This window comes from Phascolarctos cinereus, unplaced genomic scaffold (genome assembly GCF_003287225.1).
Source record: "Phascolarctos cinereus isolate Bilbo 61053 unplaced genomic scaffold, phaCin_HiC Scaffold_9;HRSCAF=440, whole genome shotgun sequence".
Lineage (NCBI taxonomy): Eukaryota > Metazoa > Chordata > Mammalia > Diprotodontia > Phascolarctidae > Phascolarctos > Phascolarctos cinereus.
The window spans coordinates 221,614,314-221,629,225 of record NW_027556402.1 but is presented as its reverse complement, the minus strand read 5'-3'; the positions used below and the strand labels follow the sequence as shown (position 1 = coordinate 221,629,225).

At 40.3% G+C, this 14,912-nt stretch overlaps 1 protein-coding gene across 1 annotated transcript; it reads left to right on the top strand.

The window, feature by feature from the left end:
* The first annotated feature begins 10,854 nt into the window (after positions 1 to 10,854).
* On the top strand, positions 10,855 to 12,607 carry FANCF (FA complementation group F). The gene is given in 2 exon segments (XM_021001993.2): positions 10,855 to 11,494; positions 11,496 to 12,607. Coding segments are annotated over 2 exon segments (1,173 nt in total). The 5' UTR covers positions 10,855 to 10,885; the 3' UTR covers positions 12,060 to 12,607.
* The last annotated feature ends 2,305 nt before the right edge of the window (positions 12,608 to 14,912 follow it).

Below are 14,912 nucleotides of genomic sequence, written 5' to 3'. Positions count from 1 at the left end.
GTGTCATTTATTACAAAGAATTGCAAATGAACTCTATTCTTCTCCATTGTTAGAGAAAGGCATTAAATTGTTTTGCTTTATTTGTGAGAGTGAAAATTTGAAAATAAACTGAAAAGTTTGACTAAGATCTTAGAATAGTCTGTTTTTAAAATGTGCAATTTCAGAACCTTTTATTCAAGTCCCTATCCTGAAGCTTTAATAATATAAATATCCATGAAAATTCTGGCTCTGAAATCTTTGTCAGTACACTTCAGCAGTCAGATTTGATCTTTAGATAAGGAGAGTTTAACACCTTTTCTATTTGGACTCAATTGATAAAAAATATTCCAAGGTAACATTTCTAAAAGTTAATAACATATCTCTTCTGTATTCTGAATTTATTGCTATCACTTGTTTCGCTTTTCATAGGTTATTCCACTTGATATACTAGGAATCTTGGGAAAATGCCCTCTTACCTTTAATGAGATTAACATATGAAGCCTGTCTATAATCTCAGATTCCCATGCCAAGTTATGAGAAAAATGTCAAATTTCTTGATTCCTGTCATGACTTTTTAAAAAAAAAAAGCCTATGTGCTGCCTAGTACAAGGATGTTAATAAAGAAAATTAAATTATTTTAAAAGTGGAAACAATTGCTTAAGAGGCTGAAAAATGTAAAAGCACACCCAGATTACATGTGGGCATATACATACATATATGCATACATACATATATCCTGTGGTTTCCATTTCCTTGACTTTATTGTTTTTTTTTAATGTAAATTCTCCTAGGACATTTCAGGTTATATGTCTGGAAACCTTGGCCATCCAGAAAAGTAAGGTCAAGAGAATAATGAAAAATGTGCTGAAAGAATTTACATAAAAGCTTTGGAGACTTGAAAATGGAAACAACAGACATTTAGAAAGTTATTGTACTCAATCCTCTACCTTCCTAGCATTGACTCATGCAGAAAAATACTAATAACTATGGGATAATAACCAATAAAGACATAAAGCATAAAATGCTCAAACAGAAAATTGAAAGAATTAAAATTCAATGATGGCTATAACCCTTAAAGGGGAAGGAAATAAGCATTTTTAAGGGTTAAATACGTGCCCGACACTGTCCTAAGCACTTTACAAATAACATCTAATTTGATCTTCACGATAACCCTGTGAGATTAGTGCTATTGTGATCCTCATTTTATAGTTGAGGAAACTGAGGCAGACAGATTAAGTGACTTGCTTGGGGTCATATAACTAGTGTCTGAGGCCAGATTTGAACTCAGGTCTTCCTGATTCCAGGTCCATACCTCCAGCCATTCCACCACCTCCCTTCATCTTAGCTTGTGTACTTTATATTTCATGACTCTATTACCTAATCAATATTGGTCCTCTTCCTAGAAATTCAAATGATAGTGATTCTATACCTTTCCATCTCATGTCAACCTTTTCCATATCTTCAAAGAGTCTCTATTGAGGGTCTACCACCTAAAACATTAGAGGTCTTTTAATTTTGTGGATATCAATGTAGCACTCATACCCACATACACACATACACAATGCCACATATACATATTATGTGTATATAATTTCCTCAATGATTTTTAAAAATACCACTTCTTTGCAAATCATCACTGACACTATGCTGCAATGTGTATATATTCACCATAAATCTTTTCATTCTTTTAAATGTAAAGTGTGTATAAGTCATCTCCATCCATATTGTGTAGGGCACTGCCAGCTTGGGTGAGGCTTAGTCTTTATATGCATACATGCAGACAGACAGACACACCAACATATATGTAAATATGTATGTAGATATGTTTATATACACATACACATATAATACATACACCGACATATATGTATATATGTGTATATATATTTATATATACATGCACACACACATATATATAATACACACACATGCTCACTATGCTAGGCATTGGGGATTAAAATGCAAAATTTAACCAGTCCCTGCCCACAAGAAGCTTATAATTTACTGGGAGAAATAACATGTATAAATATAAATACATACAAAACAAATTCAAAGTGATTGGGACAGGGAAGGCACTAGTTGCTGAAGGAGTCATGAAAGATTTGACAGATATGAGCATATGAGCTTAGCTTTGACGTAAACTCCTGATTTGATGAGGCAAGAATGAAAAAATTAGAATTAGGGTTAGTTATTACATGTAAAGAATAGCAGGAATACTGGTTCAACTCCATAAATTAAAAATAAAATAAATAAAAATTTTAAGAAATCAAACCAAAAAAGACCAAAACAAGAAATATAGTAGCTGAAAGTAGTACTATAAAATAAAGCTGGAAAGGTAGAACAGGGCTAGGTTGTGAAGTACTTTAAAGGCCAAAGAGAGGAGATTGCATTTTATCCTAGAAGCAATAGGGAGTCACTGGAGTTTATTGAATAGGGAGTATAGGAGAACAGAATCTGTCCTTTAGGAAAATCATTTTGATAGTCATGTGAAGGGTACATTGGAGAAGGGAGGGGTCTGAGGGACTGAGGAACTTTGACAGCTGATTAGATGTGGTGGGATGAAGCAAAGGGAAGAGTCTGGGATGACACCAGAGTTGTTGAACCTTGGCTAATGGAAGGATGGTGGCACTTTTGAAAGAAAAAGAAAAGTTCAGAAAAGAAGTGTATTTGTGGGATGAGATGAATTCTGTTTTAGACATGTTGAATTTTAGATGCTTACATAATGTAGTTTGGCTTTCTCCCCAATTTTAAAAATTCTGAACTTAATAAACTTCAACTAAAATGAATATTTTCATATACACAGTAGAACAGAGAGGGTTATACTGTAAATCTCTTAGGTATAGCTTGCCTTTCTTTTTAAGTAGATAATAAATGCAAAAGAATACTATCAAAACTTTCCTGCTTACTGGGTCTGGTCTTCCTTGTGTTCTGTGCATTTCAAAAACATGTTTCAATGACCCTCTATTCTTCCCTTTCTTTTTCTTTCTTCCTCTCCCTTTGTTTTTTTTTTGTCAACTCTATCTGTAGAGTAGGTCCCTTTTCTCTCCCCCCTACCTCTTTCCCTAAATGAGAAAAAAGAAAAATAAAACCTTTTTAGTAAATAGTAAATCAAGCAAAACAAAATCCCATAATGACGGTCTGACATCCGGTTTGTAATGTCCAAGAAGGAGTTGAAGAAGCCGAGCTGGAAAGCAGGAGAAAAATTTGGGCTGAATATGAAGATCTGAGAGATACCCGAAGAGAGATGATAATTAATCCTCTAGAGCTGATGAAGTTACCAAGTGAGGGAGTATACATAAAAAAGAGAAGCAATCCAGAGCACTGGGACATCGTCTACAACCTTTAGGGAGCGCATTATGGATCCAGAAAAGGAGACTGAGGAGTGATCTGCCATGTAAGAGAAGAATCAAGAAAAACAATGTCATAAAAGTTGAGAGACAGAGACAGAGACAGAAAGACAGAGAGACAGAGAGAGACACACACATATACACAGAGACAGACAGAGTGAGGAGAGAGTGAAAGAGAGAGAGAGAGAGAGAGAGAGAGAGAGAGAGAGAGAGAGAGAGAGAGAGAGAAAGAGAGAGAGAGAGCTGCAGAGAGGTTGAGAAGAATGGATTCTCAAAGGATTATTGCATCTATCCCTAGACTCTTGCATAAATTTAACATATGTTTCTGTTGCATAAAATATATTTTGTTTCAGAAGAACCCCAAGGATGAATTTTTTTATTCACCAAGTCATTTTTTCTAGTTAACTATCAATTAGTGAATAAACAAATATTTATTAAGTGCCTTGAATGCATGAGGCCCTATGCTGGGGATACAAATAGAAAAAAAATGAAACAATTTCTATTCTTAAGGAGTTTGCATCCTATTAGGGGAACTCAACTGAAATACATTTTCTCTACACCTCTAAATCAACTGTGCCGCTGTGAAGATATTGTTATAAAAAAGAAAGGAAGGGATGGAGGGAAGGAAGGAAGGAAGGAAGGAAGGAAGGAAGGAAGGAAGGAAGGAAGGAAGGAAGGAAGAAGAAAAGAAACATACCAACAAAAGCCTGCCTATTGCCTTGTCATGCTTTCCCCAAAAGTACCCTACATACAAGCAGAGAGAGATAATTCTCATAAAGATTGTAGAGAAATGAAAAAATTGGGCATATGAATCAATAGTTAGTTTTTTAACAATACCATCTGTGATTTTTTTCTATTATTTTGGAATCTTCTTCTCTTTAAGATGTCTTAAAAACTAATTCCCTGGTTTTCTTTAAAATTCCATATAAGGCCCTTTGATCTAGCGATAGCACTTCTAGGGCTGTATCCCAAAGAGATCCTACAAAGGGGAAAAGGACCCACATGTACAAAAATATTTATAGCAGCTCTTTTTGTGGTGGCAAAGAATTGGAAATTGAGAGGATGCCCATCACTTGGGGAATGGGTGAACAAGTGTGGTATATGAATGTAATGGAATACTATCATGCTATAAGAAATGATAAGCAGGTGGGGCAGCTAGGTGGCTCAGTGGATAGAGCACCGGCCCTGGATTCAGGAGGACCTGAGTTCAAATCCGGCTCAGACACATAACACTTACTAGCTGTGTGACTCTGGGCAAGTCACTTAACCTCATTGCCTAGCCAAAAACAAACAAACAAACAGAAATGATGAGCAGGCAGACTTCAGAAAAACCTGGAAAGACTTGTATGGTCTGACGCTGAATAAAGTGAGCAGAACCAGGAGAACCTTGTACACAGTAACAGCCACGTTGTGTGATGACTAATATTGATAGACTTAACCCTTCTCAGCAATACAAGGATCTAAGACACCTCCAAAGGCCTCATCATGGGAAATGCTATCCACATCCAAAGAAAGAACTATGGAGTTTGAATGCAGATCAAAGTATACTATTTGCTATTTTTTTCTTCTGTTGTGTTTTATTTCCTCTTTCTGGTGGTTCCTTCTATTGGTTCTAATTCTTACTCACAACATCACTAATGTGAAAATATGTTTAATAGGAATGTATAGCCTATATCAGATCGCATGCTGTCTTGGGGAGGGAGGTGGGGAGGAATGGGGAGAAAAATTTAAAACTCAAGAGCTTATGGAAGTGATTCTTGATAAATCAAAATAAATTAATAAAAAAAAATTCCATATTAGGTTGGCCAGTGTTCCTCCTATGCAACTTCCTTCTAAAACACAAAGTCAGAGGTGACTTCAGCTGTTTGTCATTCAGGCAAGATATACTAGACAAAATCTGATCTTTCATCTTCCATTATTTGTCATACCATGCTGGAATATGCTACCTGTGGGACTAGCAACCAGTCTACAAGCTCTACCATCATCTGCTCAATATGATGCTTGTGCAGAAAGAAGAGTTCCACAGCAAGCCTGATGGAACAAAGATCCCCTATTATCTATACTCGGCCACTCACTTGTCCCCTTAAGGACACATTGAAAAGTCTTTTCATTGTCTAACTTGAGGAAATGCTGCTGTGCTCAAAGAGTAGGTTTCTGGTTCTCACACTTGTAAGTTGGGGGAGGGGAGAATTGTTTTTATTTATTTTTTTACCCCTCAAAAAATTAAAGGGTTAAAAAAAGGTACTCAATGTAGTCAGTCATGCAGTGAAACAGTAAACATTTATTAAGTACCTAGTATGCATCTGGCTGTGTGCTAAGCACTGGGGATACAAAGAAGGTCAAAAAACCAATCGCTGCTCTCAAGGCACTCAAAGTCTAATGTACAATATGAATCAAATATGTGAGTTAAATTATTCTTACATAGAAAAGAAATGCTTAACACAGGTCAGTCACAAATATACATTTGATAAGAACAAACTTAAAACAGGATTCAGAAACTTAACTTACAGTCACTGCTACAATCTGCACAAAGACTAATACTCTATCCTCATGAAAACACAAAGCAGTCTGCAGGATTGCTAATTAAGCATTTTAACATTTACTTTGTCATGATACTGTCCAAACCACTCCCAGCCAGATTTGGGTCAATCCTCTTCTTGTTGATTGCCTTCTCTGGTGTAAAAGCTTTCCTGTCTCTAGACCACCTTTGCTATTGCCATGATTCACTCATTGGATTTCTCAACTAATCAAATTTCCAAGGTCATTCCAAGGTACACATCTAAGTCATGTTGGGTCACCTACTCAGGAAAGGAAATATAAAGCTAAAAAAGCAGCCAAGACCCCAGGTGCAAGCTTGCCCATGATCTTTGTGTGATGGGGGACCCCACCCCACAAACAGGAGTTTAGAGACTCAATGTACTACTTGCTGTACAGCAGAGTCAAAACCAAAAGATTAAGTGGGAAATTGTTCTCCTAATAGATCTAAAATGCTGTTTCCCTCTCCCCCCAACAACCCTTCCTCCCCACCTCCTCCACTGCTGCTACAGAGCCGGGAATGACCGAGGAAACACTTAGGGTCTACCCTGTTATACGAAACAACAAGGTCCTTTCAGCACTGGGATAGAACCTGGTAAGAAGTAAGCCCCCAAGTAATATCTGGTTACCAGAACCAGGAATGGTAACGTTCAACATGCTCCGTGGAGGAAGGGGGAATAGATCTTCCTGGCTACAACCATCACCATTATCTCTCCAATGCCACCTCTCTCCACATATAAAAGGACACCTACAATATCCTCGTATCATAGGCACCACCCTCTTTGCTGTCGTCCTCCAAGACAGTCTTTAACTTCTCAAAATAATAACTATTGGCATTTTAGTTACTTCCTAGTGCCTTTCAATACCTTCCCCCACCATCAAATTACAATCACCTGCTTCCCAAACAACATCAGAAGATGGGAAGGAATTCTTCCCCAAAGAAAGTTCTTCATTCTGTTTTCTTATTTCAGCCTTACTGAGTTAAACATCCCAGATTCCTAACAGAACCTCCCTTTACCTCCTTTTTTTCCCAGGACCCATCCATTCTCTTTAAAGGCCCATAAAGTACACTTTTGATAATCCCCATTTGTTTGGAGAACTGAACATCTGTTTGTCTACTGTCCTACTAGGGCTGATGAAGCTGTGTAGGAAAAAATTCTGATGTCTTGTGTCCATATCTTTCTTCTGTAAAACTTCCCCTTTACCCTTTTTGCAGTAAACAGAATAGTGCTAAAGGTCACTAGAAGGATGTCCTCAGATCTCGTTTCTTGCTGAAGTATTTCCATTCAAGGTAGAGGCCTGAATTTAAAAGTCCTGCCCACTTGGGTTTCCTTCTTACCTCCAAATATAAAGTCTCTTGAGCCCCCTTCAATGAGATTAAAAGAACCTTCATCAATTTCCTCACCCTCTACCACATCTTAGCTACCTAAAGCCCCTCAATCCAGCAAAAAACAATCAATGACCATTTATTGAACGACTGCTGTTCTTGGTACTGGGGACACAAATGCAAAGAATGAAACAGTCTCTACTTCCAAGGATCTTACAGAATTCTAGATTTTAATTTCTGTGTGTTGGTGAAGTTATAGGAGTGATCCCAGCCTGTATTTGTTCAGGGACATGGCTCAGCTTTCCCTTTAAGATAGGGTGATCATGCTTGAACCTTTGACCTATGTGCTTCTGGAAATGTGGGCCAAATGTGTTAATATGTTCCACCTGACTATACATACATACTTGTTAAAAGGGAGGGCTTCCACTCAGGGTGCTGAGGAAGGTGGAGTGAGTTAGATGGTAGTATAGATATGAAAAAAAAACATCAATAAAGCATTTTTTAAACTCATAGAAGGAAAAAAAATACCAATTTTGTTAATACTTTGTTTTTGTTAATATTGTAAGCTGCAGACAGATAGAAATTTTTTAACTGTGCATAACACAAAATCACATTCTCATATACAATCCTTTCTTGTTCTTTTTTGTATCTTGAAATGTTTGTTTGTTGATAATTAAATTTACAATAAAAGCAAAGAAAATTTTTTTTTGAAACAAAGAGATAGCAAGTGACTACACCCTAGAAAACTGACATCTCTGGCTCATGTCTAATGTGTCTTAGCCCTTTTTTTTTCCTGTTTATCCATAGGATCCCCTTGAACCTTATACTAGCAACAATGGCCTATCATAAGAGCTGTTTTGAAATGGCAGGAACTCTTTCAATATATAGTAGCTTCTTTCTCCCTAGAAATCTTTAGGTAAAGGCTACTGAACCACTTAGTGGGTCAACAAAATATTGTATCCAAACTTTTTAATAAAGACTTTAAAATAAAACTTTTCTCTGCAAGATGGTTAAGCAGATTGCAAGTAGACTATCTATTTCAATCTACTGGAATACTTTCTGCAGAATTCCTATACTAAGGAAGTCATGGCTCCAGTTTCTATTCCTTTCCTTTATCTATCTATCTATCTATCTATCTATCTATCTATCTATCTATCTATCTATCTATCTATCTATCTATCTATCTTTTGTCTTCTGTGATAGCTCCTGCCCTCAAGGAGCTTATAATCTGTTTCATTTTTCCTTTGTATCCACAAAATCTAACACAGAAGTCAATTAGTCCATAAACTAATCCTACCTAAGCTAATTTATTTATTCAGTGCCATACCAAACTACCAAAAAATTATTTTATAGAGTTAGAAAAAATAATAACAAGATTCATTTGGAAGAACAAAAGGTCCAAAATATCAAAGTAACTAAAGAAAAGAAATGCAGGGGAAGGTGGCCTAGCAATTCCAGATCTTAAATTGTATTATAAAGCAGCAATCATCAAAACTGCTTGGTACTGGCTAAGAAATAGAGTGGTGGATCAGTGGAATAGGTTAAATATGCAAGACACAGTAGTCAATGACTATAGTAATCTATTATTTGATAAACCCAAAGACCCCAGCTTCTGGGATAAGAACCCACTCTTTGAAAAAAAACTGCTGGGAAAACTGGAAAAGAGTATGGCAGAAAGTAGGCATAGACCCACATCTCACACCATATACCAAAATAAAGTCAAAATGGCTTCAGAGACTTAGATATAAAGGCTGATACTAAGTAAAATGGGAGAACAAGGAATAGTTTACCTATCAGATCTATGGAGAACAGAAGAATTCATGACCAAACAGGAGATAGAGAACATTATGAAAAGCAAAATGGATAATTTTGATTACATTAAATTGAAAAGTTTTTGCACAAACAAAGCCAATGCAACTAAGAAGGAAGGTAGAAAATTGGGAAAGAATTTTTACAACCAGTCTCTCTGATAAGGGCCTCATTTCTAAAATATATAGAGAATTAAGACAAATTTATAAGAATACAAGCCATTCCCCAATTGATAAATGGTCAAAAGACAGTTCTCAGAAGAAGAAATTAAAGCCATCTATAGTCATATGAAAAAATGCTCTAAATCATTATTGATTAGTGAAATGCAAATCAAAACAACTCTGAGGTACCACACCACACCTATCAGATTGGCCAACATGACAAAACAGGAAAATGATAAATGTTGGAGAAGATGTGGGAAAATTGGAACACTAATGCATTGTTGGTGGAGTTGTGAAATGATCCAACCATTTTGGAGAACAATTTGGAACTATGCCCAAAGGGCTATAAAAATGTGCATACCCTTTGATCCAGCAATAGCACTTCTAGGGCTATATCCCAAAGAGATCAAACAAATAGGAAAAGGACCCACATGTACAAAAATATTCATAGCAGCTCTTTTTGTGGTGGCAAAGAATTGGAAATTGAGAGGATGCCCATCCATTGGGGAATGGTTGAGCAAGTTGTGGTATATGAATGTAATGGAACATTATTGTGCTATAAGAAATGATGAGCAGGTTGACTTCAGAAAAACCTGGAAAGACTTATATGGTCTGATGCTGAGTGAAGTGAGCAGAACCAAGAGGACTTTGTACACAATAACAGCCACGTTATGCAATGACTAAGACTTAAACTGAACCCTTCTCAGCATTACGAGGATCTAAGACATCTCCAGAGGCCTTGGGATGGAAAATGCTGTCCACATCCAAAGAAAGAACTATGGAAGTTGAATCGCTATCACTTATTTTTACCTTCTGTTGAGCTTTGTTTCCTCTTTCTGATGGTTCCTCCCATTGGTTTTAATTTTTACCTACAACTTCACTAATGTGAAAATATGTATAATAGGAATGTAAATGTAAAGCCTATATCACATCGTTCGCAGTCTTGGAGAGGGTGGTAGGGAGGAAGGGGGAGAAAAAATTTAAACTCAAAAGCATATGGAAGTGATTGTGGATAAATCAAAATAAATTAATAAAATTAAATAAATTTTTAAAAAATTAATCCATAAACACTTAAGGCCCTACTATGTGCCAGGCACTGTGCTCGCATGTAGACATTTAAATGCTTATTTGCTTGATTTATTTCTGTACTTCATAACTTTTCTCCTATACAAAATGTGCTTTCATATATGTGTACTACATACCTAAACATACACATAAGTATGTGTGTACATCTGTGTATATATCCATACTTATACTGCATATGGACACACATACGTATGTTTATTTTCATGTATACATCTATAATCTTAAAGACATGAAATTATCTTGTACACATGCGTAATTATGTTCCCACGGCTTCATATTTCAGTGCAGTCTATGCAGGCCTTTAGTACCGACATTTGCAATGAGAAACGAAACATCTAGTTAAGTTACTCTGATAGCCGAACAAATCAAGACGGGTCAAACAAGATCGCTCGGATCCTTGGGGCAGCGTTCTTTCTTTCCCCTGTTTAAGATGGAGACCAGGATCCTCTGAAAACAATTACTATGGCTGCTCAGAGCGTCCAGGAGAGGTTTCTATTCCTCGCCTCGACTTGCCCACAGTAAAGATGGCGCCTGACTGACAGGTGTCTGCGCCAATAGAGATGGCGCTACTGCGGACTCCGGGGAAGAAGAGGAGAGGAAGAAGGCGGGCGCGGCTGCGTCAGTTCCGGCGCGCCGCGGAGATGGAGCTGTTGCTGGAGCAGTTGGAGCGCTTCGCCGAGGTGCTGGCCGCGTCCCGCACGCGCCATGCCGGCAGTTGGGGGCGCGTGGCCGTGCGCCGGTCCCTGCGCTGGGCCCGTTACCTGCGTCACGTGCACGGGCGCTTTCGCCGCCGCGGCCCAGTGCGGGCGGCGCTGGAGGAGGGGTTGCGTGGGCTGCGCCTGCAGGCCGAGGCCCACGCGGGGCCCTGCTCGGCGTCGGGGCCGGGGCAGCTGCGGAGCTTCGAGGGACTGGGGCGCGCGGACCAGCTGCTGGCGCTGGGGCTGCTGGACAACGCGGCTGTGCAGGGCCCCGCGCTGCACGAGCTGCTCCGGCACCTGCGGCCCGAGCGCGAGGAGCCTGAGGGGCCCGAGGACGAGTCCGGGCTGCGGGACCGCCTGGCCGAGCTGGCCCGGCGCAGGGCCGCCTCTCAGCTGCTGCTGCAGCTGCTCGGCCCCGGCCCCAGCCCCGCCCAGGCGGAGCCCGTGCTTCGGAGAACCGAGGCCGAGCTGCTGCTGCTGCGGCTTCACGAAGAGCCCGAGGTCGGGGCCGAGGCCCTGCTCCTGGACCGCCTGTGGGTGCAGCTGCCCCGGCCCCCGCTGGCTGGACGTGGTGACCGAGGCGCTGCTGCTGCAGCCCATGCCGCGGCCCGACCGGGATGAAGACGAAGAGGATCCGGGGAGCCAGACGGACCTCGGGCAGAGTGCCGCCGAGCCCCTGCTAGCCTGGCTCCTGGCGCATCCGGCCGCGCTGGCCACCCTTTGTCGCCTCTTACCCGCCCCAGTCCTCGCCTCCCTGGCCGCCGGCTACTCGGCGCTGGCCAAAGCCTTCCTGGACCTGCTCGCACAGTGGGGCAGCCGTCTACACTTCGACCTAATTCAGGGCACCTGGGTCGGGACCGGCCCCGAGAGGCTGTCCTGGGAGCGCCTCCGGGACTGCTTTCGATGCTTCTGCCAGTGCCCCGCCTCCCTAAGAAACGAGGCTCTGAGAGTCCTGAAGGACTACCGGACCCGGGACGGGAGCTTCGGCGCCCCGGGGCTCAGCGTGTGGACTGACCTGCTGCAGGACCTCGGAGAGAATGAGCCCCCGGGAGAGGCTGAGGCTGCTGAGCCTGGGGCAGAGATGCCCGGGATTCTGGACTTGGGGTGCAAGCCTTAGCCTTCGTGCTCCCCCTCAGGAGGGTCGTGTTCTTGCTGTTTTACGGGAACTGAAACTGGACATTCGTCCTGAATGGACACATAGGGAGAGAAGTGCCCCAGATCTGCCTCAAGAGTGGCCTTTAGCCTTTCAACTCAAGGGGTTCTCACGGTTTACAAGAACTAACGCTGGACATTCATCCTGAACAAACACATGCACCATGTACACAAAGTGCAAAAGTTATCCCCAATACTCCAAAAAAAGCCCAAACCCTAGTTTTTTACTCATTCTTTACCAGCACTGTTTAAAGACTGATACTATATAATCTTTGTCAAAAAATGGTCTGTTTGACTTTAAATGGACTGTGCCTTCTGCAGTTATTTAAATGTTTTCCTTTACGTTGTTGATACTATTTGTTGAAAGAATCGTTCTAAAAAAAGGATTTAAATTAAGCCTATACCTTTTGGGTAAACCCTTGAAGTTTCTCCGATTCTGATTTTTCAGATAGAACACATTTTCAGTAGTGTTGGTGTGGAGAATGAGCTCAGTAAAGAAAAGTGTTCACAAAAGGTTTTTTGTTTAATTTTTCGTTGGTGCCTTCTGTATTAATATCACAGTCATTTCTGGAAATGCCTCTTCTCTCTTACCCAGTTGAACACTGCTTTTTAACAAAGGAAAAGTTAAGCCAATGCTATCGTGTTATGGTCTGTTCTGACCTTGTATGCAGGCCTCTTGTCTTTCATTAGGGAGGAATGGTGATGAGCTTGATCACTTTTATCTGTGTCATACATTTTAGAGCTGGACTGACCTTACATACAATTTGGTACAAGCCCCTCATTGACTGAAAAGAGAACAGCCACAGAAAGGTCAGATATCTTGGCCAGAGTTACTTAGTGAGTATAGTAGAGTTGAGATTCAAGCTCAGGTACTGACTGAAGTATGGTTCCCAGGGAGTTAGAGCTTTGCGGTGGGATTAGAAATGGGAAGGATGAAGTGGAGAAAGAACAGATTCTCTGGTGGGGGGTCATTTGGTCAGCAGTGACTGAATCAGAGGAACGTGGAGGTGGAAGAACCTACAGCAGCTAGTCATTCTTAGGTAGAACTTCACATAAATCAGGAACTAATTACTGAGTCTAGATTCACTCAGCATCGCCCTAAACAAATCAGACTAACCAGTTATGTCTCATAATTCAGAGGGACAGCCACTTTATATGGTGATGTGCTCGTGTGTCACATCATAAGCAAATGTTTTTGATGATATGTGCGTGGCCAACTTTTCTGAGAACACAATTTTAAAAGTTGTGAAAGTGTCATAATCAGCATTGTGATCAAGGGAGTTATTTTTCCCCTCATTTGTCATACAGATGACCTAAACCCAGAAAGATAGTGGTGATGGGCCAGCAAACTATAACACAGAATGGAGTAGGGAAAAAGTCCTAGTTTAGTTTGAAAAGCTGAATCAGACTAAGTGTCTGATGTAATACATTACATCTTGTTATATTTTTAGATTTTGCTTCAAGAAATACTAACAAAGTATATACAATTTGGCTCTTATCCGTGGGCTGCTCAATAGCTTAACTTTATTTTGGGCAAAAATGTGTATCTGCTATTCTTCTTTTGGAATAGTGGCTAACCTTTGTGATCCTCCGTCAACATGCCAGCTGAGTCATGAGATTCACTACATAAACTATGCCAGATGACTGAGGCTCTGATTTACAGGTTTTATATTTTTGTACTCTACTGACAAATTTTGTCCTCTTCACTAGCAGGCTTCAGAATTTATAATATATGATCCCTACCTTTTGCTGCAAAAATTATAATAAAGAATGGCAAAAACGTAAGAGGATAAATATCCTATCTTTAAAGGGTTTTTAGGGTGTTTTTCTGAGCCATAATTTGATTCCAGGCCTGAAGCCAAGTCTGGTCCCCTTTCTCCCACATGACTGAGTAGTTCAAGGAAGTGTATGAAGTAAGACAATCTCAAAGGGATGTTTTGAGGCCTACCTTTTAGATAAAATGGTTTGTGGATAAAAAGATGGCACTGTTCCTCCTAGTCTGTGATTCTTCTCCAGTCCATTTCTTTCTCATTTTTCCTACATGCCAAGTCCAACAGTAAGTCCCCCAGCCTGAGGGAACACTTGGATCCAAGTTCCACAGCTGACTTAAGCTCAGTGTACCTGAGGGAAATCACCTCAATTCATCATCTGTAAAATGAGCAAAGCTGGACTATCCAATGTCTAAGGTCCTTTCTAGTTCAAACATTCTCTTAGTGTCTGCCTGCTACACAGAAACAGTATTAGGAATGTTTTCTCCATTGGGAGAGGCAAATCAGGCTTTTTTACCACCTAGCCCACCTCTTTTCCTTGTTTCCCATATTTAATCCTGAGTTTTAGAGCTGGAACACTTTTTTCAGAGGAGAAATAATCAAATCTGTGTATATAGTTTTTTAAGACCCTTAACCCAGGAGTGACTGAGCACACCATTGTCCTAAGGGTTTAAAAACGCTCTTGTTGTCTCACTTCGGATCAAAGTACTTGTCACACGTGCCCGGGTCTCCAAACACATATGCCTCATTCATTGTCTTGAGGGGGACCAGCCAATCTCAGAGAGCAAGGAACCATTGTGGCATGGGGTGAGGGAGCTAAGAAGCCCCAATTTGCCTTACCTGGAAAGGTATAGTCTCACACCCTTGCCTCTTCTTAGAACTCTTGTGACTTTATAATTTGGTTCAACTCACCTAATTTATGATCAAACATAATCTTGGGTCTTCAACATCGTTTGGGAAGTATCTTCAGGTTCTATTTCTTTAAATGGAAAAAAAAAAAGGCAATAAGGTGATGAGAAAACTTCAACACAGCTCTGCCCTAGTCATAT